The sequence below is a fragment of the Pseudoliparis swirei genome, chromosome 24, assembly GCF_029220125.1.
Source record: "Pseudoliparis swirei isolate HS2019 ecotype Mariana Trench chromosome 24, NWPU_hadal_v1, whole genome shotgun sequence".
In the NCBI taxonomy this organism is placed as follows: Eukaryota; Metazoa; Chordata; class Actinopteri; order Perciformes; family Liparidae; genus Pseudoliparis; species Pseudoliparis swirei.
In genome coordinates this window covers 10,296,785-10,323,483 of record NC_079411.1, presented here as the reverse complement: position 1 = coordinate 10,323,483, position 26,699 = coordinate 10,296,785, and the positions used below count along the sequence as shown (strand labels likewise).

The 26,699-nt window shown below is 40.3% G+C and overlaps 1 protein-coding gene across 8 annotated transcripts in view; it reads left to right on the top strand.

Moving 5' to 3' along the window:
* Positions 1-26,699, top strand: part of npnta (nephronectin a) — a 40,550-nt gene that overhangs the window by 3,519 nt on the left and 10,332 nt on the right. For 2 of the 8 annotated variants that reach the window (XM_056409896.1, XM_056409895.1), the window contains exons 2-7: positions 4,759-4,859; positions 10,271-10,321; positions 13,418-13,510; positions 18,531-18,626; positions 23,311-23,430; positions 24,649-24,768. In XM_056409896.1, the coding sequence (XP_056265871.1) occupies positions 4,759-4,859; positions 10,271-10,321; positions 13,418-13,510; positions 18,531-18,626; positions 23,311-23,430; positions 24,649-24,768 (581 nt within the window). The other 6 variants (XM_056409899.1, XM_056409898.1, XM_056409902.1 and 3 more) reach the window with 4 other exon arrangements.

Sequence of the window (26,699 nt, the reverse complement as noted above, 5' to 3'; positions counted from 1 at the left end):
AATTCCTTCAACGTTCACCTGATGTGGATGTAAATACCTTCAAATTAAAGCTGAAAGTCTTCTCTTAAAGCACATCTTGATTGTTCAATTTAAAATCCATTGTGGTGGTGTACAGAGCCAAAAGGATGAAAATTGTGTCAATGTCCAAATATTTATGGTCCTAACTGTATATATAACATTATCAGGATCACGATCGGGATGAAATTATTCACTAGTATGCACACTATTGCCTGTAGAAAGTGTGTTTAGGACAGAGGGATGAGAGCTGCAGTAGGAAGGTAGTTTTTTCTGCCTTTTCCACAAAACTGCCGACACCAGCTTTAACACTAATTGTTGTCTGCAGTGTGGCAGCATAGATTTCGTGGTGATTTGTAAGGCTGTAGTTGTTGGTATTGAACCCCACAGTGGTGAAATGAACCCACGACTGAACAGCAGTCATGACCGTCCTTCACTACAAACCTTTTCTGGCTACACAGCAAGACGTGCCATGCTAGTGCAAGTGTGTCACTACCTCTAAAAGAAAACATCCTATTAGTGCTTGTTTTGCAGCACATTCTCTTTGCTGTTTGTTTGGAAAGAGTGCACTCTTTTTCAACAAAATTGTTGACGAAATCAACCTCTTGTTCCAACAGAGTTTGAATTAAATTAAATTCAGTTTATTTTGTATAGCCCATTATCACAAATTACACATTTGCCTCAGAGGGCTTCACAATCTGAATGCACTTATTATATAAGGCCAAAAGGTCTGCCAAAGCAAGGTAACATAATGTTAAAAAAACAAGTATTGCATTGCAGGACATTGTAAGGTGTTTCAAACATGTTTTGATCTGAATGAGGTGGATTTCTTTCAGTACGGTGCTCTATTGAAGCACAGATGCCTGAAAAGTGCCACAGATTTGACACAAGACACTTATTCCTACATCAGAAATATCATCCAAGACATCTTAGTATTGTAATTATTGCAGGGACTTTCTGCTGCATTGCATTGGTATCATTTAAGTGCTTTCTATTTTCTGGCCACTTAGTGAATATCTACCACTATTTGTATGTATTTTTTTGAATAGGCCAGCGGATTTCTCACTTTAAATCCTTACCTCAGATATTTGTCAACATCCCACACGGCGATGTGTGTTAATGGGATGCACTTGGCAGTCCGCAAGCTGATCTGGCAGCGCGTGCCGCCGAGGTGGTTCATCTCAACGCCAGACACCTTATGACTCCAAAAGCCTCGTGCCTTCAGCTCAGCCTGACAGGTCCCAGCAAGTCTTTCACATCGAGATGCTACAAGGCTGCAATCAACATCTCTTGAGAGTTTGTGAGAGAAATCTATTCAACGGGCACAATTTACATGAATTCACGGATGGATGATTGATAGATGGACGGAATTATATACCTTCATGGTCCTGATTGTCATGCTACACTCCACACCGCTCCTCTGAGCGATGGACTCGCTGCTCTTCACTGTCAGGCAGGGCAGATCGTCCAGCTCTGTATTCATTAGTAAAACAATGGAAGAAGGATGGCATCCCCATAGTAAAAATCAACTGCTCAGGTTCTCCCGTCTGATAGTGTACACTTGGGAAGATGTGTCCCATTGCTTGCGTGAAGGGTAATAATTATCTGCTTGAGTGTCTTCAAGGCTGAGTGTAATTTAGGACGATTATTCAGCCCCAGGGTAATAAATATAGGTTTGATGCTTAAGTCCATTTCATTTGCCAGCGTTCTGTCCAGTAATATCACTGGGCACAAGATGTATCTCCAGAAGTGCCATTCTATTTCTGCGGAGTGTCACCGTAACTCCCGTTGTTGATTGAAACTCGTCATCATTTTCAAGCCATAAGTGCTCTAAGGAAATGTGTATTTAGCGTCGGTGGGAGGAATGGGTGAGCTGGTGAATCGTATGAAACTCTCAATTACGAGTACAGAGCGTGTTAGCGTGCATGACTGCCCACGGCTGAATTCAGCATGAAGAGAGGACTGAGAACATGAAGCTGGATTCCGTGTGTGTAAGACTGGAGAAAGAATTACGGGAAAATATGTGATTCAAGAATCAAGGACCTGTTGTATCTCATGAGGTTCCTTCCTCCTTATTGCTTCTGCAGCAGCAAACAGACCTACCGGGTCCCTCTCGCTCACCATCAACTGGGAGCCGTAGGAGTCAAACTGTGCTCCTTTGTTCTTCTTAACGCAGACATGTCGTGCCCTTCTGATCCTGGCAGGTGTGTGTATGCATGTATATATATCTCTGTGTCTGTGTGTGTGTTCATTCAGTGTAGAATAATTCGGTAAGTTCAGGTCTAACCTCACTTTACTGTAATGCAGCCTTTTAAACACACTTATATACAGTGCATATACTTTGGTTTTTTTTCTTTATTATTAAATTGTTCTTAAACGTAATATGTCCTGCTCTGTTATTTTATTGTATTGTATATATTGTGCATTTGTTCATACTTAATATGAATATTTTGATGTTATATTATGTAACTTTGCTTGCTTCTGCTACAAACACATTTCCCCCTGCGGATGAATAAAGTATATCCATCTATATATCTTTAAAAAAAAACATTACACACACATATATATATATATATATACTGACCAGCTCTTTTTATTTGAACCCACAGCAGATTGAGTAAACCTTTAACTGTGATGGTGCACGTGACATGAGCGGCTTTATACTGAGAATTATCAGGTGCAATGATCACTTTGTAATGTCGTAAAACTACAAAGGAAGATGACACCATTAGGTTATATGGCGGGTGCACTCACAGCAGCATAAACTCTTCCCACAGGATGCCTTAATTATCTAAAATTATAATTACCATTTGCGCAATAATGAATAAATGAAAGAGTGCATGAGAAAAACTCCTGGGTGAAATCACCAGATTAAAATATTTCTTAAATGTCACAGGAAGGTTGTCAATGTTTTACAAAGATGACACCATCCAGAAATAGTGGCATTCTAAACAGCTCTCTCATTTCCCCCTCTCCTTTCCTTTCCATCCTCTTTGTTTAGTTTCCTTTTCATTTAAATTCCTTTTAATTTCTTCTCCCTCCTCTCATTTCATTTAACCCCTGTTTGCTTTAATTCTCTTTCACTTCCCTTTGTCTCCTTTTGTTGTTTTTTTGTTTCCTCTATCTCTCCCCTGGCTTGGAGGTTTTCCTGCCTGACTGCTTTCCTGCTTTCCAGGCAGCAGACAAACATTTTCCCTGAATCTGCCATCCTCACTGACCATCCATTGCATTTTTTTTCTCCAATGAGGTGATTGGCAGCGGGGTCCAGCATTAGCATTTCCTCATCTTGGCACAGAGACACTAACAGGCAGAGATAGTGGCACAAGGATGTGCCTTGAATACTGAGCAACACCCCCACTCTCTCGTTGAGGCACAAAAGAAAGCATTTAGTTTATATTGGAAGTATAGCAAGATAATTAGTCCTTTTTTTGTAACTCTATTACAGTATTTCCTCTGTATGTATAAAAACCTCCACAGTCAATCATTCATTGATTGGATTAATTCAATGATCTCATTTCAGTCTGCCATATCTGTTATTTTATAAAATCTTAGGTAAAATCTCAGAACCAGGTGCTCAAAGTATGCAGGTTGGATTTTCATCAGTATCCTGTTATGGACTCATTCCTTCGCCCTATTCTCTCCATAAATATATGGTGAGTCTTGGTACGGACAAAAAGGTAATCCACAAGCACTGTCTGCCAAGAAGCTTGTTCTCTCTCTACAGAACAGAACATGGTGTAACAAAAACATCTGGCTGTAATTTCTCGAAGAGGAATTGCAGTGCTTTGAAAAAAGAACAACTGTATGTTCCCCATGGAGCAGCAATGATGTCATCTTCCACTGTCATGAACGTGTCTAATAGATTCATTAAACATACGGTACAGTCATACTCTATACATGTGTTGATGTTATAGATGTGTTCAAGAGCACCAGGCAGTGTATATAGCTTCAAATCCATTTCACAAAGCTGTCAATGAACACAACAACAATGTGTATTCCTCATACACATTGAGGATGAATTCAAATCCGCTCCGTCAGGCTTTCAACACAGGTCTCCGCTTTGACATCGCACAAACCAACACCGTCTGATGCGCTATCACTTTTATTTCCTCGACACAAACATAATCTGTAGCTGTGGGGAAGCAGTGAGAAGTAAGCCTTCAACAGCCTGAAAAACTGGAGGGCTTTTTTGTGGGAGAATATTTAGGAGAAAATGTCAAACGTTTTTTAAACGGGACTATTTGTTGTTGTTCTTTGTCTTAGATGGTAGCATTTTGGACTGATAGTCAGATAACACAATGGGATTGAAATATGTTTTCTTGGGATCTGGGAGAGTGGAAGAGGTATTTTTCAATATTGTGTGATATGGGACATTGATTCACATTACATGGGACATCATTTTGGCCCTTCAGTGCTGTTTAAGAGCGAATATAAAATATAGACATAGAGTTGTCAAGTTAGGTTTATTTAAAAGAAACCCAAAATTTACAAATCACACATTTGTTTCAAAGGGATTTATAGTCTGTGCATGTGACACCGTCTATCCTTTGAGTCAGGTACAATAAAGGAAATTACTTTTACTTATGCAAAAAATAAACGCCTTAACACAAGTCTGTTTTCTCGACAGCCGGCACACAAATGAATGCTGTGAAAAAGCCTCCCTTCAAACAACATAGAAAAGACCCTTGCTTTTCATTGAGACATTTTAATTGGCTGTGAACTAATTATGTCATCCCCTCACAGGTGGCCGCGGCAGATGGCCTCGTCCAACGGCCTGTGTCGATATGGGGCCAGGGTGGACTGCTGCTGGGGATGGACACGCCGTTCCTGGGCTCACTGCCAGCGTGAGTGCCACCGTGCCTGCTGCTGCTGCTGGGGCGAAAGAGGGCTAACAAGGTTATGAGGTTTCCAGCTGGGGTCAAAGATGCTATTAGACACAAGGAATACTGCAAGTCATCGCAGTAACCAGGCGCTCGGGGCACCACATTCACACATGCACGCCGCCACAGGAGAAACACATACAGCTAACAGAGCATCCCACTGGGGACAATCTTTGAGTAAAGATTGATGATCATGGCTGGTTGGACCGGAGGAAATGGCTGACATTTATTTTCACACTTGCAGGTTGCCATAATGAGGGAGAGACTGTGTTGCTGCAGGTTGACACATTCAGTTGCAGATGGGAGATTGATTATAGATTAGTACTGTGCAAAAACAGGCAAGCTCACGCTGCCAAAAAAAGTAGGATGAGCACAATCCATAGTGTCGCCAGCTGTACTAATCCTCAGTGCATCTTCGTCACTTGAGGATTCAGAGGATGTGTCCTTTCTTGACCTCTGGATGAAATATTAACGCGTGTTTTCCCCGGCATATTGACATTGTATGAAGATCCTGTGCTCTCCTGCAATGCTACCTCGGGAGGTGTGACTGTGAATATACTAATCGGGTTGTCAGATCTGGTCAGTTGCCTCATGAATGTCTGCATGGCTTGGTGCCTGTGCTGCTGGAGCTGCTGCTTTGCTGTGGACCTTTAACCATTCACAGGGAATCAGGCAGACCGTGGATAGATATGCAAAACAAACAACATGTCAGAAGGACGGCAACAGAAAACACGCATGATATGTTACAATGGCGAAGAATTATTTTGTGTTTACTCTTTTATGTAATTATTCGAGTAAAGCGTGAAGCTATAGAGTGCATGTTTCTTGTAACATTAAATTGCAAACTTTAAATTCTGTCACGGAGGACGGCAATGAGTTTAAATATTTTTACTTTGGACCGCAATGTCATCCATTACCGTTGACAGTGTTGACTGCCAACCGGACCTCATTTCACCGCTCCTCTCTGGTCCGATGTGGGTTGTCGTCTACCGTCTGCCTGATTCCATGTGAATGCATCATTTTCCAAAGCAGGAACATAGTAACAAGCAACATGTTTGCAATTTTGGGAAATGAACTTGATGGTTTACGTTCCTGGAGCGATTGTGATGAGTCGAGCCAAAGTGTCAACAACAAGCACCGCAGTAACCAGCATGTCACTGCTGTGACCACTTGGCAACATTGTTATTGTTGGTGCACTGGAGATAAACATTTCCCTTCCTCAGACATGTAGATGACAAGTTTATTCTTCAATTTATCTTGCTTGTGATTTTTTTTCTTTTCTGTCTGTTCCCTGGCATTACATTTTCTATCTCAAATTCCTAAAGAAGAGAACATCCATGTCAGGATTAGCAGCACTTCTTCTGTCATTGTCTGCCCACAATTGCTCTCATCTGCCAAACGAAGCATTGAACTAAAATGTCAACATTTTTGAAACACAAATAAGAACCTTGCACCAAAGCCTTACATGTTTTTATAAATTGGAAGCTTCATGTTGTGGGTTGTTAAGTTCCTGCTTTGGAAACCTTGCTTGTTGGTTCTGGCCACTTCTTCATAGCTTCGAAATAATGTGTTTTAATCCACTTGTTTTGTGTTTGTGTTTTTTACATTGCTGAAATAATCATATTTTAATTATTGTTCTCACATATTGAAGCTCTTCATGCCATGCTATAGCGATAGATGTGTATATTCTTTGTATTTTGTATCCTTTTTTGAGGGAAACATGTCACACACTGTTTGTTGGGTCCAAAGGTCTTTGCTGCTGCAGCTAAAATAGTTATGAATTTGTTTGGTTTAGCAGCGTTTTCTTTCAATTCCAAGAAGTGGCAGACTGATGTTGAAGTGCAGCGCAATATTTCCTATTCTGTTCTGCTAAACACAAACAATATTATTTGAGTACATGGCCTTAACATTTTGTATTCCTTTTAGCTCAGCTCGATTAACCTAAAGTATTGGCAAGAAAACTCTGCTTTTTCACCTCTTGCTGCATCTTTATTAGAAACAAAATATGATAATGTTATTTCATAAACACTTGGTGTTAGAAAAACAAGTTATGCTAATAGTGACAGACCTCTATTCGTAGCTGGAGAGGGGTTGATTTCACAGTTGGAAAGGAGAGTTTTTTTTACAATAATGCCTCCTACCTTTTCCAAAGCTTTGACACTACACAGTCAGCGCTGGAATTATTTAGGAAAAAGCAGCAGCATTTCACTCCAACTGATCAGTTGCATCATTTGATTAGATTTCTTTGAACATGGAGCCAGACTCAGCATTCATCCTCTTGGCAGGAGTCAGCCCAGTACCTCCCAGTGCATATACTGGGCTCTCTGCATTTACAGAGACACGGAGGAATAGAGGTAAGTTTTGAATGAGGATGAGAAACAAAACAATAACTTTATTAGGCTTTGTTAATGGGGCTAGACATGAGCCATGTACACATGTTGTGCTCACTTAAATCCCAAATAATAATTGTGACAAGACAACACATTTGTTGGTTCTCCTCTATAGATGGAGGGGGATGATACATCATCATGTGTGACATTTATTTTATAATCACAATTGCATAAATTACTCAATCAGCCAAACAACAGTGTGTGAACATGTTTTCTTTGATGTTCTGGAGTCCCACATTTTCCAAGTTAAGCACAACATTTGAGTTTGAGTTTAACCACCATACCGAGCTGCTAAAGTTCTTTCACTCCACGACTTTTATTTCAACAAATCTGTTCTGTAGTTTAAATCACTCGGTGAGTGCTCGCCCTAATGTTTCCAAATGCTCCTGCCGGGCTGCTCGACTCAAACCTATTCACTTGAGACGACAATCAGTTCTCCATCCAGTCGGTAAGGTGTTGAGGGAGGTGGAGGAGGGAGGGAGAGAAAAGAAGTGGTGGGTGTGTGTGTGTGTGTGGTGGTGTGTGTAGTACAGATTTTTAGGTCTTTTTATTTTTTTTTTTTATAGAAGAGAGTGGAGATAGAGATTTAGGCTTTTTCTTTTTTTCAGCCATGGAGCCTTCGTCATGTGTGTGTTGCTCTCAAAGAATGAGTAACTTAATAAACAAAACTGATTCTTTTTTTTTTTTTTAAAGCTGAAAGAAATGAAAGAGATGAGAGAGAGGAGGGAGAGAAAAAACGTTGGAGAAACTATAGAAATCTTGAGGTGTAAGGGAAATGGTTCAGAGGCAAGGAGTTAATAGGAATGATTGCTGCTGGATTGGGGTGGAGAGAGAGAGAGAGAGAGAGAGCGAGAGAGAAATAGAGAAAAAGAGAGAGAGAGAGAGAGTCAGATGGAGAAAGAGAGATTTATAGTAGACTGAAGCTCTGACAGGCCATCCGGCAGGCAGAGCCACACTTGAAGCTACTTATTCTAACCAGCTGCCATCACGGACATTTTTCTGCTTCTGTGAGAAATTCAACATTTGCATTTCCAATGTAATACAGTCAACGAATAAAAAAAATACTTTTCACCTCTTCAACTCTCGATGAAGATGGAAAACTGTCCAATCAAGTTGATCCCACGACTCAGTCGGTCGTAGCTGGAGCTTTGATCATTTAATTACATTTGAGATCCAGTAATACCGTCATGCATATTAGATGTTCTGAAAAGCAAAATTGTCTCTGGTTTTGCTCTAAAAATAAAGAATGAACTGCCGAAAGAACTAATGATGATCCAGCCCACTTCATCTGAATGAGGTCACATTTGACTTTTGTTAGTTTGTTTTTCTTTGTTCCCGAACCTAAAAGGTTCTCTATGCGATATTTAGAGCATTAATATAGCATCAAAAGGACTAATGTCTACATGAGCAGAGAACACAGCTTCTCTGAAAGCTGTCAACATAACCGGGCCGGCCAAGGATGCAGTTAAGTGCGAGTGCAACCAACATGGCACCCGCCCTCCGGTTCCCCCCCGCCGTTAGCCACGTTAGCTGAGCCTTGCCGGCTCAAGTGTCACCATGTTGTGGAGGAAACGGATATGCTCTGACTTTCTTCTCGAGCAACTTAACCAAGTGATTGAGTTGCTCAACCTTAACTAGATCCTTAACGATAGTTACTCATCTTGGTAATTGCCATGTGCAGATATTGATGAAAGAAATATTTTTAAAGGAGTCATTTAGTGATTTATAATTGATCTTCAAGTAGAAATAGATAAGAAAACATTGGTATTAGACATAACAAAACGTGATCGAATGTAATCTTGGGTTTTTCAGAATTCTATGGTATCAACGATAGAAACTGTCCCCACAAAAATGGAGTACTTCAAAGTAAATGCAAAGACGCAAGTTGGCTCTTCAAAGACTTCACTTGGCTTAAGATCAAAAACATTGAAGTTAGCATTCCAATCTGGTTTTGACCAACTAAAATGCCGGAAGAGTTAAACATTAAGAAGACATGAGCAGGCCTTGTATGGCCGCTCAGCTTTGAAGGACTTGACTGGTGTTTGATTAACTTGAGTCGTCCAAAAGATAAAACACAGCTTGGGTAGAAAGACATACATTTATTTTCTCTGCATTGTAAATTGACTAGATTAAATATCACCTCCATATTCAATAGATCACACATCAGTTCCTCAGAGGTCCAAGTGGATTTTACAAATCCACTAAAACTTGGATTTAGTTTGATCGAGGGCAGTCTTTGTTTCGATCAATGGTGTGGACAGGATTAAAGCAGAGTTCTTAAATGAATAATTCAAGCTAACAAAGTGAAATTTCAGTTTCAGTAATTCACTTTATCATGATTGTCTGTGTTTCCTTGTCTGCTCCACTTTATTTTAAGATCACTGGGCTATAAAGGCCAGTTGAAAAGTTTCCCTTTTCATCTGCTTGAGGTGAAAACAAAATGGAAAGGTTTGCTTGTACACATGAGAGGGAATATATGCGCAAATAAAAGGAACAAGACTTGACAGAATTCTGTCTTTGAAACAGTGCTTATTTAAAAATCTCCACAGCCTCAGCGTTTATTTTCATATTGAAGAAGCCAGGACCGTGTTCTCCTTAAATTATGTGATGTTTTCATTATTCTACACATTGGTGTACATTATAATTCAGAGTCCGAGAGAAAACTGCTTCATTTATTTCAATTTAGATGTCACTGACAGTGAAAATGTAGTCCAGAGAGAACAGTGACGGTGGTTTGATTTAGACATCATTTACATTTTTAGAACTCAAATGTTGAGGCATTCAAAATGTGCTTTCCTCGAGGAAAATTGTGGGAATTTGTGTGACTCCAGAACTTCAGACTGTGTGTTTTTTGTCTTTTTATTTTCCAGGAAGGTTTACTTGTCAAAATGACCAGGCTCTGCCCTCTAACATCATGTTTATTTTTTGCTCTCAACGACGAAACAATGCTCGCAACCTTTGTTTATATGGCTGTTTGTTTTTCAGCTCCCTTCGCCTTAACTCACAGAGTAGCCAGGATAAGGTGCCAGCCCCAAGGTTAGCTCCACATGTTTCTTGAAATAATCGTGCTAGACATGAATTGCTGGGGGCATATCCTCTGAATCCTGGACTCACTCACATATTTATAGAATCGAGCCGTCCCCCCGCTGACCCCTCACACCCCTTGGTAGCGGCGATCTTCTTCCCTTCGGCCTCAGAGCTATGCAAACACTTTCACTCTGAGGACCTGTTTTCACCTGAAGCTGTGTCTTAAAATGAATTATGCTGAATTTCTTTAGTTTTATTAAGATTCAACCACCCCTCTAGTCGACCCCATTGAATACTCATGAAACCATTAAAGCATAATAATGTTTTCTTTATGAATATGTCCGTAATACATCCATCTACATGGTGCTGGGAAAAAACGGAGCATTGTACTGCAGTTGGAGATGCTCTGCATATGTAACTGCAGAAAAATCAGGTGAGGTTGAGAATGCCAATGTCCTCATACTTCATCCCTTGGGTAAATGAAGTATTCACCATGACATTACCTGGTCGATCGATGACATTTTCACTGCATATAAATTAGATCGAACAAATTCAGACCCAGACACAATAGTGGCTATCCTCTGTATAATGGAATGTATGTAATAATGATTATCAGCTGAACACGTGATAATTTATTTTCTCATTCATCAATCAACAATGCAAATAGGTCTTTTAACATTTTTGAATTTTCCAATTTTTTTTGTATGAAAAGCATATTATTGCACCTTGACTATTTTTGGGATTTGAGTGTTATTCTGGCAAATAAGCAATTTTGATTGTTAGAACTTTTCTAACAAATAATTGATTCATAAACAAACAATCAACAAATCAAACAGTAATTAAATAATGATTTCAAACAGCTTTCGGTAATTACTTAGTTGATTGCAAGATGATGCAAAATTGTGATTGATTAAATAATGATTTTCTCACTTTCATTTGAAGTCATGCATTGAACTAGTACAAACCTTAATACACAATATCAGCATTAATTAAAACAGAATAATTTCCCCTGTGTTTTCCATCAAGCATCCATGAACAGCCAATAAATCAAAAGAACCAGGAGCAGCAGAAAGCTCTCCTGAGCAATGGCTGATGTAAACCAGAGTGAAAGTGTGTCATCACTTGAAATGTTTTGATGGTGTTCATGGAACGAGGGTCATACATGCTATGTTTGGCCTTACAGCTGCCTCGACCATTTTAGTCGTCCTCTGCTGTGGTTAACGAACACTGGCCATTTCCCTGATCTCTCTGGCAGGCAAGAGGCTTAAAAATACCCTCAGAGGCAAAGCCTGTTGATGGTCGCCTCTGATCCTGCTTATCAAGTCTTCCCCTGTGTAGGAAAATAACAAAAACCCTCCACTTGACTTCCCCTCCAACTATCGACATATCAAGCTTCATTAATTTCATCTGCCGGCTAGACCAAGGTCTAATAAAGTCGCTTTCTATTCCTCCAACAAATTGGGCCATTTTTAATTTTTAATTGTTAACACACTGGCTCTTATCACAGGCTTCTCCAGGTGGCCTAACAATAGTTTATTTCTATTTGATTACAAAGCCAAATAAAGTGGAATGCGTCCGAAGATGTTATCTACTCCGGTTAAAGGATTCATCACATACCTTCGTCCTTTTTAATTCAGTGTTACAGGCTGAAACCTGAGCAGCTAAAGATGTTCTTTCAGGAGAGAACTACGGCCCTGCATGCTGAATCTGTACCAATGGACATTTCTGAGATTGTAACTCATTTCTAGAAGCATGCATTTCAAATATGTGAACGTATTACGCAGACCTTTCTTTGTCAGTTCTGTAGGATCTCCCTTAGTTTGTGTTAAAGAAGCTTTAAGCTTATTTCTATTTTTTTCTAAAAAGCATTGAAAACAGGAAGCATTTAAAGATGGAGTATCTCCACAACGCTGCACAAGAATATCCAACTACATCACAAATAGCATCAAGTTATGACAGATCCGTCCGAGTCAAAAAGGTAAATCTTCCAAGACAAAGGACAGTTTCAACTGTCTTATCGGATCCGTAACTATAAAAGTTGCCCTCTGATATGATTACAAATATGTTATAGGCAGCGCATACCAGATTCACCGTTACTGTTCTCACAAAAAAAGCACCAGACATATAATATTTGAGGATAAGAGTTTGCTGGTGTTTAAGGCCTTAAAACTACACCAGCATTACTTTCAGGATACACGACAACTAGTTGGTGTGATAAGATTTCTCATCTAAAATCTCTACATACACAAACACACACACGCACACGCGCACACATACGCACACACACACACACACACACACACACTCACTTGTGTGCTTCCTCTGCAACCACAGGGATGATAAAGTCCTCTGATTGCACTGTATCATGACAGAATTAATGAAGCTTTTAATAAAAATGAAGAACACTTGGCGGAGACCCCTTGTATCAGACGTGCTTAGCAGCAAGCTGCAGTAAGCACAGTCAGATAAGGAGAGTGAGCCGACAGCGCACAGAACACAGAATCAGTGAAGCTGTGCATCTCCTCCAACGACCATGTTTCTTTACACGCTCAAAATACCACTTGCTGCACAGTACGTAAGATCTGCAGGGCAGCTCTTCGGCATTCATTCTAATCTAATAATTTGGTGCTCTAATTGTTTCAGCTTCAGTCGAAGGGGGAAATATTATTTGCCTTGGAAATCCTTGTAGGCTGGGTGCCAGTAAAAATATCAGTGCTGTATTTTCCAATAAGGAAATTTGCTTGGTGTTAAAAGGTCAAATTTCTTATTTATCTCACATAGTGTGAAATGATATAATATCAGTAAGAACAATAAAAGTTTTCCAGCTCCTTTCAATGCGAACATTATTTTGTGAGCTGAGAATGGCAGCTCTATTACCATTAGTCAATGATAATAACGTTGTCACACAAGGGGAAAGAAAGAAACACATTTCCTCTATGAATGAGGCATCATTCTGTGTTATCGCTGTAATGTGAAGTAAAGAGATAATTTACAGCCAAGTCAACGAGCAGTCGGATTAAAAGCTTTGTCATCCTGATCTTGAATAAGTCGTCTGCCAGGACGCTGCACTGATCTGTCTCTTCCTCTTTCAATCTCCCTGAACAGCTGTGTGCCAGCCTGGATGTAAGCACGGAGACTGCGTGGGACCCAATAAGTGCAAGTGCCACCCTGGCTTCACCGGCAAGACCTGCAATCAAGGTGAGATCTCGCTCGTAACTTGTAGACTCTATGAAAACTATCGCACTTTGCAGCTGCATGTGACTTTTTACATGCCATATTGAGACGTACACCGAAAAAAAATGTGGCAGAGTTATAATATTAGGACACCTTGCTGACCACCCATGCTCACATGTTTCAACAAGTGATGGAGAACCGCTGCCCTGAGTGATGGCAGGGTAATCATTGTTCCACCTCACAACACCAGCATATTAAAGTTGACACTTGTGGTTTGCCACCAGCCTATAGTAGTGAGATGCTTTAATCAAAAGGGAAGGAGGGAGAGAGAGAGAGAGAGAGAATGAGAGAGAGAGAGAGAGAGAGTGTAATGATTCAGCTCAAAAGCAAAGGAATGGCGAGGCAATATTAAATAATCGTCTCCTGTGAAGATAACATCTCAATTACTGACCTGAGATAACTCGGCTCGGCGGAGTGCAACCGATGCTATCGAAAGATGTCAAATGTGTTTTTGTGTGTGTTTATGTTTTTGTGCAATTTCATCATTGAGAGATTGGACATTTTGAAAAGTGTTAAAGTGTCCCAGCAACTTGTGGAATTCACGCCCTGAGACAGGAATAGGATAGTGTGTAATTAAAAACAAGGGTTGAGGTAGTCGTGGGTGAGGAGGGAGGTGTGGAGGTGTTAAAATCCTTTCCGGAATGTTCCAAATGACTCATCCTGCTTTTAGGGGGCTATAGGTGGCTCCTGTCTGCCCGGCCAGACGGCGGTACTTTGTCTTAATCTGCAACAAAGGGGAGAGGAAAAAAGGCATCCCATATCCAACTACAATATACTTTGTTTCCAATCATCATCAGACTTATCTGACAAATGTGATTCCAAGGCCATAGTAGATCAAATTGTACTTTCAAGTGTCCATCGAAGTCCCTTTTATTAAATACTCTCTCGACGTTTTACAGAGCTTTCTGTTTCACTCAGCTTTGAGTGGCAGACATGCCCTTTCAGCCTATTTAGGTGGAGATAACCTTGAATCTCTGTTTTGATCTGGCAGATGCTATGCAGAGCAATTGAATTATTGTCAAACCATAGATTAGATTTTCTCATTTAAATGCAGCCTCCATTAAATATTGATTTGAGTTTTACAATTGATGTCTCAGTTGGCCAATGTTTTGAAGCATTCTAACATCCTGCGTGCATGATTTTCAACTGGACGAGGGAAATAAGTTGCTGAGTTGTGCTTTTCTGACCTCAATGCTGCTGAAGGTCAAGTAGTCACAGTAATACACTGTAAAATACCATAAAGCAATTTAAACCAAGCTCACATTACCTGACTTTGAAAGTCATGTCTTCAAACTACACTTTTTAATGAAAACACAGAGCGGTGTGAGAGAGGAGTGATGTCAAGATAAATGATGTGATAACATGAGTCATGCTTGTTGTTGTCGGCGGCCCGTGCGTTGACACAAAAGCCTGATTCCACACGTTTGCTATTTTTAGTAGTTGTTGCAACAACAACATTGGTCCGTTTTGAAAATACAACACATACAGGAAAACTCCTAATGTTATAATATAGACGACCCCTCCCCAAGGTTAGGTACGATGGGGTCCCCAGACACGGTGCTTAATGATTAATAAGTGGAATCAAGCAATAAAATCCTGTTAGGCCGACCTACCTCATATCAACCTCCATGTGCAGAGGGACCTTTTGGACCCTTTGCTCCAAGTGGGAGACGTGGACAGAGCGGTAACCCCGGAGGCGATCCGATTAACAAAAGAACACGTTAACACCTGAGGAGCACCGGCTACATCGAGCAAAAACAAACCACAGAGGACGCAAAGCAGAAACTATATTGATTTCTCCGCTCTCAGAATCAACGCCGTATTTTCCTGTCAGCCTTTCATGAGCTGGTATTCTTATGAGAAGTGTTCTCCAAGGACCATATGTCTGTTTTTAGTGCCAGCTCTTTTCACCTGCCAAAGGATTTCACCACAGGGCTTATTTCACTTTCATTGCATTTCTTCTCAACACCTGAATAGGTATCATTTGAAAGAATCTGATGATGTTCATCATTAATTTAACAGGCGCTCAACTGTCAAGAATAATAAGCAGTATTTAGTGAATCCCTATCTTTTCAGAGAGAGCTTCACCTTTGGTGCTGATGAGAATTGGATCCGTCATACAGCATCGTGAGGACAGACGAATGAGCTCTCGCTGCACAAATAAACTCATGATAGGGATAATCTGTGTAACAATTTGGCAGATTGCACCAATGCTGATCCAATCAATTTAATAAGATGATTGTCCCTTGCAGGTGGATTTAATAAAGTGTAGTTGACCTGATGCTAAGATGCTATAAAAAGAATTAGCTGGAGGATTGGCATCCGAAGCAATACAGCTCGAGTGCCTCCAGATGCTGCTTTATTCTTTTCCCCCTTTTTCTGTCAGCCACCTATATAATGAATCACATTTGAAGTTTGATAGTCTTGAGCTGTGGTTGAAGTCAGTGTGCAATGTATTCTTAGATCTGTTTTTAGAATACTTGCTTGGCCTCTGGTGTTGCTGCTTGAAGCTTTTTGGATAACCTCAACTTCATGAGCAATACACCTGTCATAGACCAAGTTGCATGCCCCACCGATGCTAGAGTATACCCGTCATGTAGGTGTCAAAGCATTTTATGCCGTTACTTAAGCCTCATTCACTGTGTACGGATAAGCCTCATAATTCTAAATTCATCGAGCAGATGAACAGTTGTTGAGACAATTACTGATTAATATGTCCTGTAGCTTTCTGTCTCTCCGGTCTCTGTTTTTGAGTGTACTGTAGCGAGTGACAGAATGCTGTCCAGTTATGTAACGGTTAATATTCTAGCGAGCCACGGAGAAGAGCACTACTCTGCGTGTCGATCAGAGGGAGGGTCATGGGGGGAAAAAAATCAAAGGACAGAGACTTCTTCCATTTTAGGCAGATTACTTATATCTGGACCTTTCACTCCTGGATCTTGGTGAAGGCACATTGACGTCTCCAATAATAATATATAACAAATATCATGTTTTAATTGAGTCTAGGTGTAGAAACAGATGCCGCTCTGTCACTGCTTTTCTTTCTGTCTGTCTGCTGTTAACAATCAAACAGCTGCAAGTAATAAGTATTGCATGGACGTCATTATGGTGTGTATTTTCCATCAATTATCAACTAATAACCCCAAATTGTATTTATTTGATCCATGTTCTTTTTCATAACACGGTAATTAAAGGGGTATAAAGTAATATGAACCAATGAAAAGGCATGCCGAATGGCAGGAAGGTGTCACATGGATAAAGTCAGGAAAGGGATATCTTAAAGCCGCATTACCATCTCAGGACCTTGCTGAGTCATCATTGCCATCAGATCAATGATGTCATCACCTTCCTGTAGATTTTGTTTTCATCATGGAGGAAAATGTCTGTTCAATGAACAACAGTGCTCAAGAGATGTAGAGCACAGATTATATTGCATTATATATACCTCGTGATGCACCTTTTGGGCATTTATTGAGTCTCACGAGTGTCGGTTTCAGATTGCATCAGATAACCTTGCAGAATTTGTCTCTGGGGCAGATTTGTGGCATTATGCCATGGCCTCATGTTTCAATAAAGCTGCTCTGTTTTACAATTTCATGGGATATTGTTCAAGTTTAGCCTCTGTCCAAACAATTTAAAGATGAATTATCAAGCACAAATATTTAAATGTGTGTTGGCAATATTCAAAACACTTTTCATTGTAATGCGGTCCAGCACAGCGCCGACATTGCAAGTTTATTGTATTTTATTTCCTTCGATTTTATAGGTTTACTTAATAAACCTGTAATTTCTTGCATAGGTTTTTTAGGATGTTTCAGGCCTTCACATTACATGCGAATGTGGCCCAAACGTGTGTTTAAAAAATCAGATCTGGTCATTTAAAATGTAAATGAACTAATCAAACTGAGTTTTCGCTTCTTCTGATAAATGTGTCATGTTTCACCAAGCAGGACTCGGATTTAATGAAATCACATCTGATAACAATTGCCTGGTCAAAACTATGTCCGATATATATCAGTTCAAGCAGGAATGTGAACAGAAAGATTAGATCTGTGGTTAGAATAAATCTGAATTGAGCATTAAATCCTGTAATTTAAATAAAACCAAAGTTCCAAAAGACATTGAAGGGAATATATTCCTCATTTTCTTTTTTATTAACCTGCCTGACTACTAGAATAAATGCAACCTCTTATTAGACAATGCTGAACTGATTATTATTGTTCTTAACGACTAAAACGACTGACACCAATAATCATCCATATGCAGCTCAGTTCCGCGGCAAGTGTTTCTGTCTTGGGAAGAGTTGCCAGGTATGCATTAGGCTTGCATAACCGTGCAGCTTAAGTTACCACATCCTTCAATAGGGCTTGCATGATTTGAAGCGTGCGAAACAGTCAGAGGTAGCTGTATTATCTTCCTGTCACTCCTCCACTGACTGCCGGAGGAAAGGTTACTCGATGGATTGATGGATAGGCCGAGAGGGGAGGGTTTGAAATTCTCGAGGCTCAAGTGTTTTTAGTCAAGCAGCGATAACGGGTAAATCCTGTCTACCTTTTGAACCTCCAAATTACAAATTAAGAAGGGATCCTCTGAGTCAGCGAGATACTGTAATTCTCTCAGATCCTATTCCACATACTTTACAGAGAAGGAATGCAAAGAGAAAAGAGAGTAGGAGGAGATTGGATTAAAAAACACTGCCACTGTTTCTCCCATGTTCCTGACAATGTTTCTGATACTTTGGTCACATCCAGTTCCCACAAGTGTAATCCTCTTTGCTACACAATGTTCCTCTTTACTTTCCAGGAATGTGGTGTGGTCAGAGGTGTTCTAATCCATTGTGTGGTGCTTTTTGTTCTCACTATATCTCCTGTCTCTCTCTGTCTCTCTCTGCTGTCCTTCTTACCCTTTACGACTTTATCTTCGATCAAACCCCCGATCCCACCCACTCCCCCATCCCCTCTAACCCATTTCCTTTTGTCTAAAGAAGAAGAGCCGGACTATTTAACCCCACCAGTGTGGGCCAGTCACCTTCCTATCTTTCTTCCTGTGGACCATCAGCCAACGAGATTAGTAATGGAGGGTGAGATTTGTCGATCGACCTCTCCTCTCAGCACCTTCTCCTCTTCTTACCCATCTCAGCAACATGCATGGTTCTGCACTCTGCAAACTGCGGAGGAGTGAATGTCACTCTGAACTATTTTATCACAGCTTCCTGTCCTCCCCTAGCAGAAGAGACACCACCCAAGAGCAATTTTGCTGAATGCCAAGCATGTCACAGTCTTCACCACTCGACTTCTGCCTCTCTCTCTTTCATTCTTTACCCAAATAAATAGTTTATCTGTGAAAACAAAGGAGCCATTATAATTTTACATTCTTGCTTTTTCTCTCTCATTTTCTTTTCCTCTGTTCCCGGAAACATAGAGCTCAACCTTCCCTTTTAAAACCATCATCGACATGGACACAGCACTCACGAGGCCTCCATCGCTGCAAGAAAAAGGCATTGAATTCAAACCCTTGTTATCTTCTTCAGAGTCAAACATAACCCGCAAGAAAAAGCATTTAGCTAATCTCTTTCAGTGATCGAGGCATGTCGGGAATGCAGCACAGCATACATCAGTGGAGCTGACCCAATAACTCCCTCCATTTTGCATCACTTCAGATATGTTTCAGCAGTTCATTTACTGGACATTGAACGGGCGTTCATTGTACAGTAATTGAGGGCTTCTCCACCTCTGATATCGCGCAGGTTTCTGCAGTCCAGGGGCCATGTCCAACTGTCAATAGGTGGTCATGTCTGTTTGTTATCTCTCTGTGTTTCCCTTGTGTCCTTTCTTCGTCTCGTCTGTTTCTTCCCACACGGAGGAGGAGGCCCTGGCTGTGTCTGGCATGTGCTGAATGCTTACGGAGATGCCTCTGTCTCAGAATGTGACTATTTTTAATCATCCCTCATTTACATTTTCAAGCTTTTTTTCAGTGCAACGGGCAAGTGGAGGCCTGTGTCTATGCCATGCTGCCGATGGACATTGTTGCTATGGTTCTCCATCACCACAGTAACGACGATTGTTTACTGTGAAAACCAGGGAGGAAACCCGTGTTGACACCACTAATTAAAAAAGGAGAAGTGTGTGTTCTGCGTGTGTGTGTTGTGGACATTATCTTATCGAAGGAGACCGTTGTAGGGTTTGGATTTTGGCTGTGAAACACTCTGAGCTAGGGGTGCTGTCTGAGAAGGACAGGAGAAATTATTTGGACTGAGTTTGTTTTGATAACAAATTAAGAAGCATCAATATTAGTTAAGAGAGAAAGTACATTTTCATCAGGCTTTAAAAAACCCAGTGGCTTCCATATTAATGGAGCAGTAGCACAAACTGTGCAACAAGACAGCAAGGCCTGTTTTGTGCTCGCTGTGCAATTTCAGTATTCATTTTTAAATGACATTGCAACTGCATTTCTTGTACAATGTCAAGCACAAATGCAAACCGAAAATCTGGCCTGATATATTAATCCTGCTATTTTTTAGATATATTGATATATTTAGACCACACTATTAAACGCTATCTTTAATTTAAAAAACACGTTTAGCTTGCTTGTCTCACATGTCCACATTCCTTAGAATGAAACAAGTGTAACACTTATAAATGTATTCTTCTTCTTGTATTCAATGAAAGTAGCCCTATACATATGTCACTATACTGACCTTTATGAACCAACTGCATTCACCAACTGACCCCTATACCTCCAGAGGAATTTATAGTCATGGAAAATAACATGAAGCCGGGTGGCATTTGGCAGCATTCATCAAGCAGACGGTCAGTCCAGATTCCAGCTGCGCCTATTGAATCAGCCAACATGGCTTTAGTAGACCAGAAGATTCCATGAATAGAAGGTGGGGTTTGATATACAAACTGGGCATCTGCTACATCATTCATCCAAATTAATCTCTGGTATCTGATAAATGGAGAAGCTTTGCGGCACTCGGAGAATGCACCCTGCACATGTCCACGAGGCTAAACACGGAGCCATGTACAGTGCAGTTGGCCAAGATGAAAATAACCCCTCATGTGCTGTGCAGCGGTACACAATCTATTTGTGATGATTCTACCATGTCCCAGAAAAGGGATGATATTTATAGTTCAAGTTATAAAAATAAAAAAATGGTGTTATCATTCCAGTGTGATGGATTCTTGTGTAGTTACAAGTTGGATTCCCCCTTTTAGGCCTATTGCTCCCAATGGACACTGTTTTTGGTAATATAAGGAAGACATAAATAAAATATTCACTTCAATCAATACCTGTTGTCTTTGTCAACATCAAAAGCATTTAAACCTTACACACCTCAAAATAAAATTAGTTAGGGAAAAAAAGCATTCCCTGACAAAGCCAAGAGTGGACTTAAAATATTAAGTTATTCATAATCTCAGCCTCATTATAATTAAAATAATATTGTAGCCAATCAAATTAAGCTCAATGATGTGCCAACTTTTAAATGAAAGGAAGTAGAACTGATAACTTACAGTATGATTTTATCTGATATCTGAACAACATCAAAATGGGGCTTATTTGTTTTTAAACCTTACAGGTTTCAAAAGTAAAGTTGTACCCTCAGAGCCACTTATTGTCATTCAACGACAAATACCAAACGATTACTAATATATCCTATCAAAGCAGAAGTACTTTTCCAAAATATTTGTAAAAATAAGAAGTAAGAATACATGTTGGAACCTTGCCCCTTCTCTTCACAGTGATGTTCTTTAAGAGTACTGACAATATTTTTTTAATGAAAATAGTCAATCTTGACAACTGCTTTAGGGGGAAAATAGGTTTGAAGAAAACTGAAATGAAAAATCTTCCTCTCTGTGTCAAAACAGTATAACTCCAGGCCATATTCAGTCTCTTAGAGTATGAGCGCAGAGAGAATCAAGAATGGACTTAAATGCGTTACAGTATTTAACGTACTGAAATAGAACAAATACACAACAAATATTCTCAATTACAACTAATAAGTCGTGAACATGCAAGAAAGAGAACATGTGACTAAGAAACGACTCATGTCCCGACCTGAACTACCGCGGCGCTCTATTAATAACGTGTGCCAGTATGTGCACATGGGAAAGGTTTACCTTCAGGGCTTTCTGCCAGACAGGGTTTGTTTGAACAAAAATCTTTTTATAAACCCAACCAAGTAAGTTTGTTGCCTAAACCTAAGGAGATTTCTGGCAGAAACCAAACCTCTCCCATGTGCCCAGTACCCAACCATGCACAACACCAGGTATCTGGATTAAGGACACTGAGGTGGGACATTAATTACAAGATTTAATTAATTGTGCCTGTGTGTGAAACTGTCAGGGGAAAACAAATCAGCAGAGCTATTTAACTATTTTTGGTCATTTATTCTTGGAAGGCGTTGCTATAAAAGCAAGATTAAATCAAAGCAAATTTTTGTATCCAGGCCCAATGGACTTAATTATTAATAGTAGTGATGGCTCGGTTCCATTCAGTTACGCCCTGTATATGACACCAAGGCCTTATATATAATACCAAGGCCCTGGATATAATAACCATATTGGTTGTTTTACTACAATTTGGATGTTGTGAATCTTACTTAACTTATTTCCATGCTATAAAATGAGTGTTCAGAGGCGTCTACAGTATGAATTTAAAATGTTTGCTTCTTTAACTCAGCGTGAGCATTTTTTTCATTGCAGGAGGTAATCAGGTGTAACTTATAACATTAATGATGTCTCCATTACATTTACGAGTGTCAGTAAGTCATCCCAGGCAACATGCACCACACCAGGGTCCTGGAACTAACGGACCAAAGTGAAACGAGGACATGATTAATGTAATTAGTTGCACCTGTGTGCTCCCTGCTATGAAGCGGCAACATGTCTGCCATCATATGGGACTAAAGAGCCATCTCTTGGTGTTCTGGTCTGCTGCAGTTGTAATGTTACGAATGTCACCTAGCTTTAGTTACAGTCCTAAAAATATGCTTCCAGTGGAATCTACAGCAGGTAGAAATGAATATATTTATTTAATTCAGCCGCCATAAACCCTTCAGGATGAGGACGCTTTGACTCGTCGTAGCAGAAAGTACACAGGTGTATCTAATAACATTAATGGTGTCTCTGTTCCATTTAGGAGTATCAGTAAGTCATTCCAGTGAGGGAACATACACAACACCAGGGCCCTGTGACTGAAATATATAAATGTTGTGCTGGGAGACTTGTATAATGACTTGAATTTGCATAAGCATTTGACAGGATTTGAGCTCATGGCATACTCTTTTCTCCCAGGAGCCCTCCCTGCTCCAAAGAAAGACAGCATCATTTTATAATACAATTTTCACAGGCTGTTGGGAGTGGGATTTCTCTACTTTTATGCCTGCATAAAAATACTGGAATAATATTTGGATGTTGCAGCGACAACCACATGAAGTCGCGGTGAGTCAGAGGGTATAATGGCATCTTTTATCACTTGCAGGTAATGGGCAGGTTGACAGTTGACACTGGCTTCCTGTTAATCATCAAAGAGGGAAGTTACAGGCCTGTCAGAACATGGCACTTCCTCGAAGACACCCCCACCTCTAACAAAACACACACGCGCGCACACACACACACACACATATATAAATGGATAGGTGAGGTTTGACATTGCTGACCTCTTAACCTTTGCCCTTTGACTAATTTCCCCTCTGTGTAGGAGGGTCTCTCTCTCTTTCTCTCTCTGGCCACTCTACTTATGCTGTCTCTCTCTGTCTGCAGACCTGAATGAGTGCGGACTGAAGCCAAGGCCCTGTAAACACAGGTGCATGAACACGTATGGGAGTTACAAGTGCTACTGCCTCAACGGCTACATGCTGATGCCTGACGGGACCTGTGGGAGTGAGTCGGACACACACACGTCTCTTTTTTTTAATGTCTGATCTATTTTTCCCCTCATTTTTTTATAAGCTGTCTTTTGCTTTGCAGCTTGGATATGCTTATGTGACACCTTTCTTCAATTCACTACAAATGTATTCATTGTAATGCCTGTGCAAGGCCATGCTGATAATATATGCTAGTCTCTATTACAAAATATGTTTCCCCACGTGTGTGAGTAATACTGACAGCAGCCTCATAGTCCTTTGATATACTGTTTTGATTAAAGCTCCACATTGATCTGCTTCATTATAGTACCTCCAAAGCCGAAAAAAACCCAAGTAGAAAAGTATGAACCCTTTAGACCCTCAAGTGAACGTGCATTTCTTATTGGTTGCCCTGAGGTATTCCACCGAATGGGAGTTAATGCCTGGACACGTTTTATTAAATTTTGTTTCCCGATTATAAACCATTTTCTCCTCCCCTTTCCTCTGTAACATAGCGTGACTCCCGGTTGCCCTATTATAATTAGTTATTTTTTATCGTAAGTAAATCATTCCCCCCCCCCCCCCGCCCCCCTTTTGAAGTCTTAATTGTTCATCACTTGAGGCAATCTCAAGCTATCCCAGGTGTTGTGTGACTATAGCATGATAGTGTTAAACATTTCGCTGCTCTTCTTTTCTTGCCTCCTACTGCTTTGATCAATAGATCACTGTAGCATTTAATCAACCTAGCCGGCCTTAGTCATCAAACTGTACTCCAGGGTGCTTGCGGCAGCTAAAGTGGCACCGGCAGCATGGGCCTCGCTTTTAATTTCCTTTTTTGGGTCCAAAGTTATTAAGAGAAACTGTAGGAAATCTGTTCCATGATATTATTATTTTGGAGGGTCTTGATCTGCCCTGCACGGCTCCACAACAGAGGTGCTGCACTTACTGCAAACGCTTTGATAGGATTTAGATGGATTATGATTCTTTAGGTGTACGAAAGGATGAAAGTGGGTGAGGGAGTGCAGACGGAGCCAACGCTCAGCACAGGAATCTAATAATGGCAGAGTGTGCGCTGCTATGTTGTCTGCACCTCAGGGTCTACTCGGCTAATATCAGACAGTGGCGTGGCTCTCACCCAGCTGGCTGCAGGATAACGATAAAGTGTGAATGTGAAAAGGGAAGAAAGTGAGCGTGTGCTCACGCAGTTGGCACCATCATGTGTTCATATGTGTTGTATTTCCTTTGTGTCCATCAGATGCTCGCACTTGTGGCATGGCCAACTGCCAGTACGGCTGCGAGGTGATGAAAGGAGAGGTCCGATGTCAGTGTCCGTCGCCGGGGTTAAAGCTGGCTCCGGATGGAAGAACCTGTGGGGGTATGTCTTGGTTATTATATTTCTTTACAGGCCTGAAAGTAGAGCCTTATGTTACCGCTCCCTCCCATGAGCTACTCGTGTAAAGCACAAATGTTTCATTTTTTTCAAGTTCTTCTCAACCATTACTTTAGCTGAAATCAAATGCAACTGTTTTGGCAGAGCAAGAAAGAAAACTTGGCAGTGACGAGACAATTTTGTAGAACTAAAACAAAACCTTCGGCAAAGCTGACATTCATCCAAAAATATTAACCAATATGTCTGTTTTGCTTTGATTAAGGTCCACGGACAATTTAACAAGCCTTGTCAACCAAATGGTGACTTTATTCCACTTATACCTCCAGCTTTTGACAGCAGAAATGTGATCAGGGGAAGCCCACTCCACCATTCTCCCCTTCATTCTTTCTTTTATTAAGGGGGTAACTAACAGAGGAAGAGACAGTTGAGGCAGTTAAACTGTGTCAGATTTAAATACAGGCTGTTCCAGAGTGGACTGTTCCTGGTTGGCCGCCTTAACTGTGGGCTAACCTATGGGGGGGGGGGTTCTAAAACAGGACCGACATCAATCATGAAAAAATTATGGAGGAGGGGAAGGAAAGATTGCCTGCAACAGGTGTTACAACAGTTTAATGGAATGTTTCCGAATCCCTCGAGAAGAAGCTGTGTTATGGAGAGTGTCTCATCATATCTATGGAGGGGATTACTTCTAGTACCTAGAGCTTTAGATTGGAGAGCATGCATAGATGCATTTTACTCATTATCATGGCGTGAAATGTGTCAACACTTTTTGTTGTAGGTTTTAAAAGTGGCATGTGCCTGTGTTTATCAAACTTTTAACAATTATACTCTCGCCTGTGTTTTTTGTTTTGCTGATTTAATCTCCAAGAACTGCTAATCTGCCCCGTTGTTGTATTTTTCTTAAATCCTTGCAAGTTACTTGCAAGATACATGTTTTACTGCAAAAACGTATGTGAATTATCAACAAAGTTCTATTTGTGTCAAATCCTCCAGTACCAATTGACATGTGGCATTAGCATCAATCTAATAAAAGGAAACTAGCAGGAAACAAAATTAAGCAGGAAATATATTTTGCAGCTGGTAGACAATGATAAATCATATGAATCAATACTAGATTTGATAGATTAAATAACTGAAGCAAAGTCAGAAGTTTGATAATTGGATAAAAAACTATTCTTTGAAAGTAGCAAAGAATTAAAAACTTTAAACAGTTTGACAAATGAATGCCAAGATGTTTAACTCAATAAGTTTGGTTGAATGGATTTATGATTTCATGGGAAATGTAGTCTTCATTTTATGCATTAAAATTGATTTGACCAGAACTTTTTCAAGAAGTCTGATGATCCACTAGACGGAAGTAGTGACAGAAAACCATCTGATTAATCATGAAATGTATTGATGTTTTTGAATTGTTGCAGAAGTTACATAGGAGATGGCTTCATATTTGAACACTGCCTCTTATAGAAAATGCTTAATTTATCAGACGAGTTGTCAAGCACAATTAAAGATCTTAATGCAGGCTGATGGGTAACAAATAAAAAGGGTTTGAACAGATGCTTAAAGAGCTGCAGCTTTGGAAGACAAGTTGAAGCTGTCTTCAAAGGCAGATGTAACATTGATCAAAACAGGCATTTGCCAGCAGTATTACTATCATTACGAGACAGTGACTGTCTTGGTGTGTACATGTCTGTGTTATGTAAAACGTGATAAGTCACCACTGCTCTCACAGGAGCTAAATAATTCAACTGTTGGCCATTAAGTGTCTAGCTGAGGAGAACCTCAACAGTAGTTGTTAAGGGATCACTGTTAGGGGATCAGAAAGCTCTGCCCACTTACTTCACTTGCTTGATTTCCCAACAAGTCCAGGTGTCTCTGTTTAAAGGTCCTTTTACACAACAGTCCCTGTGGCACAACGG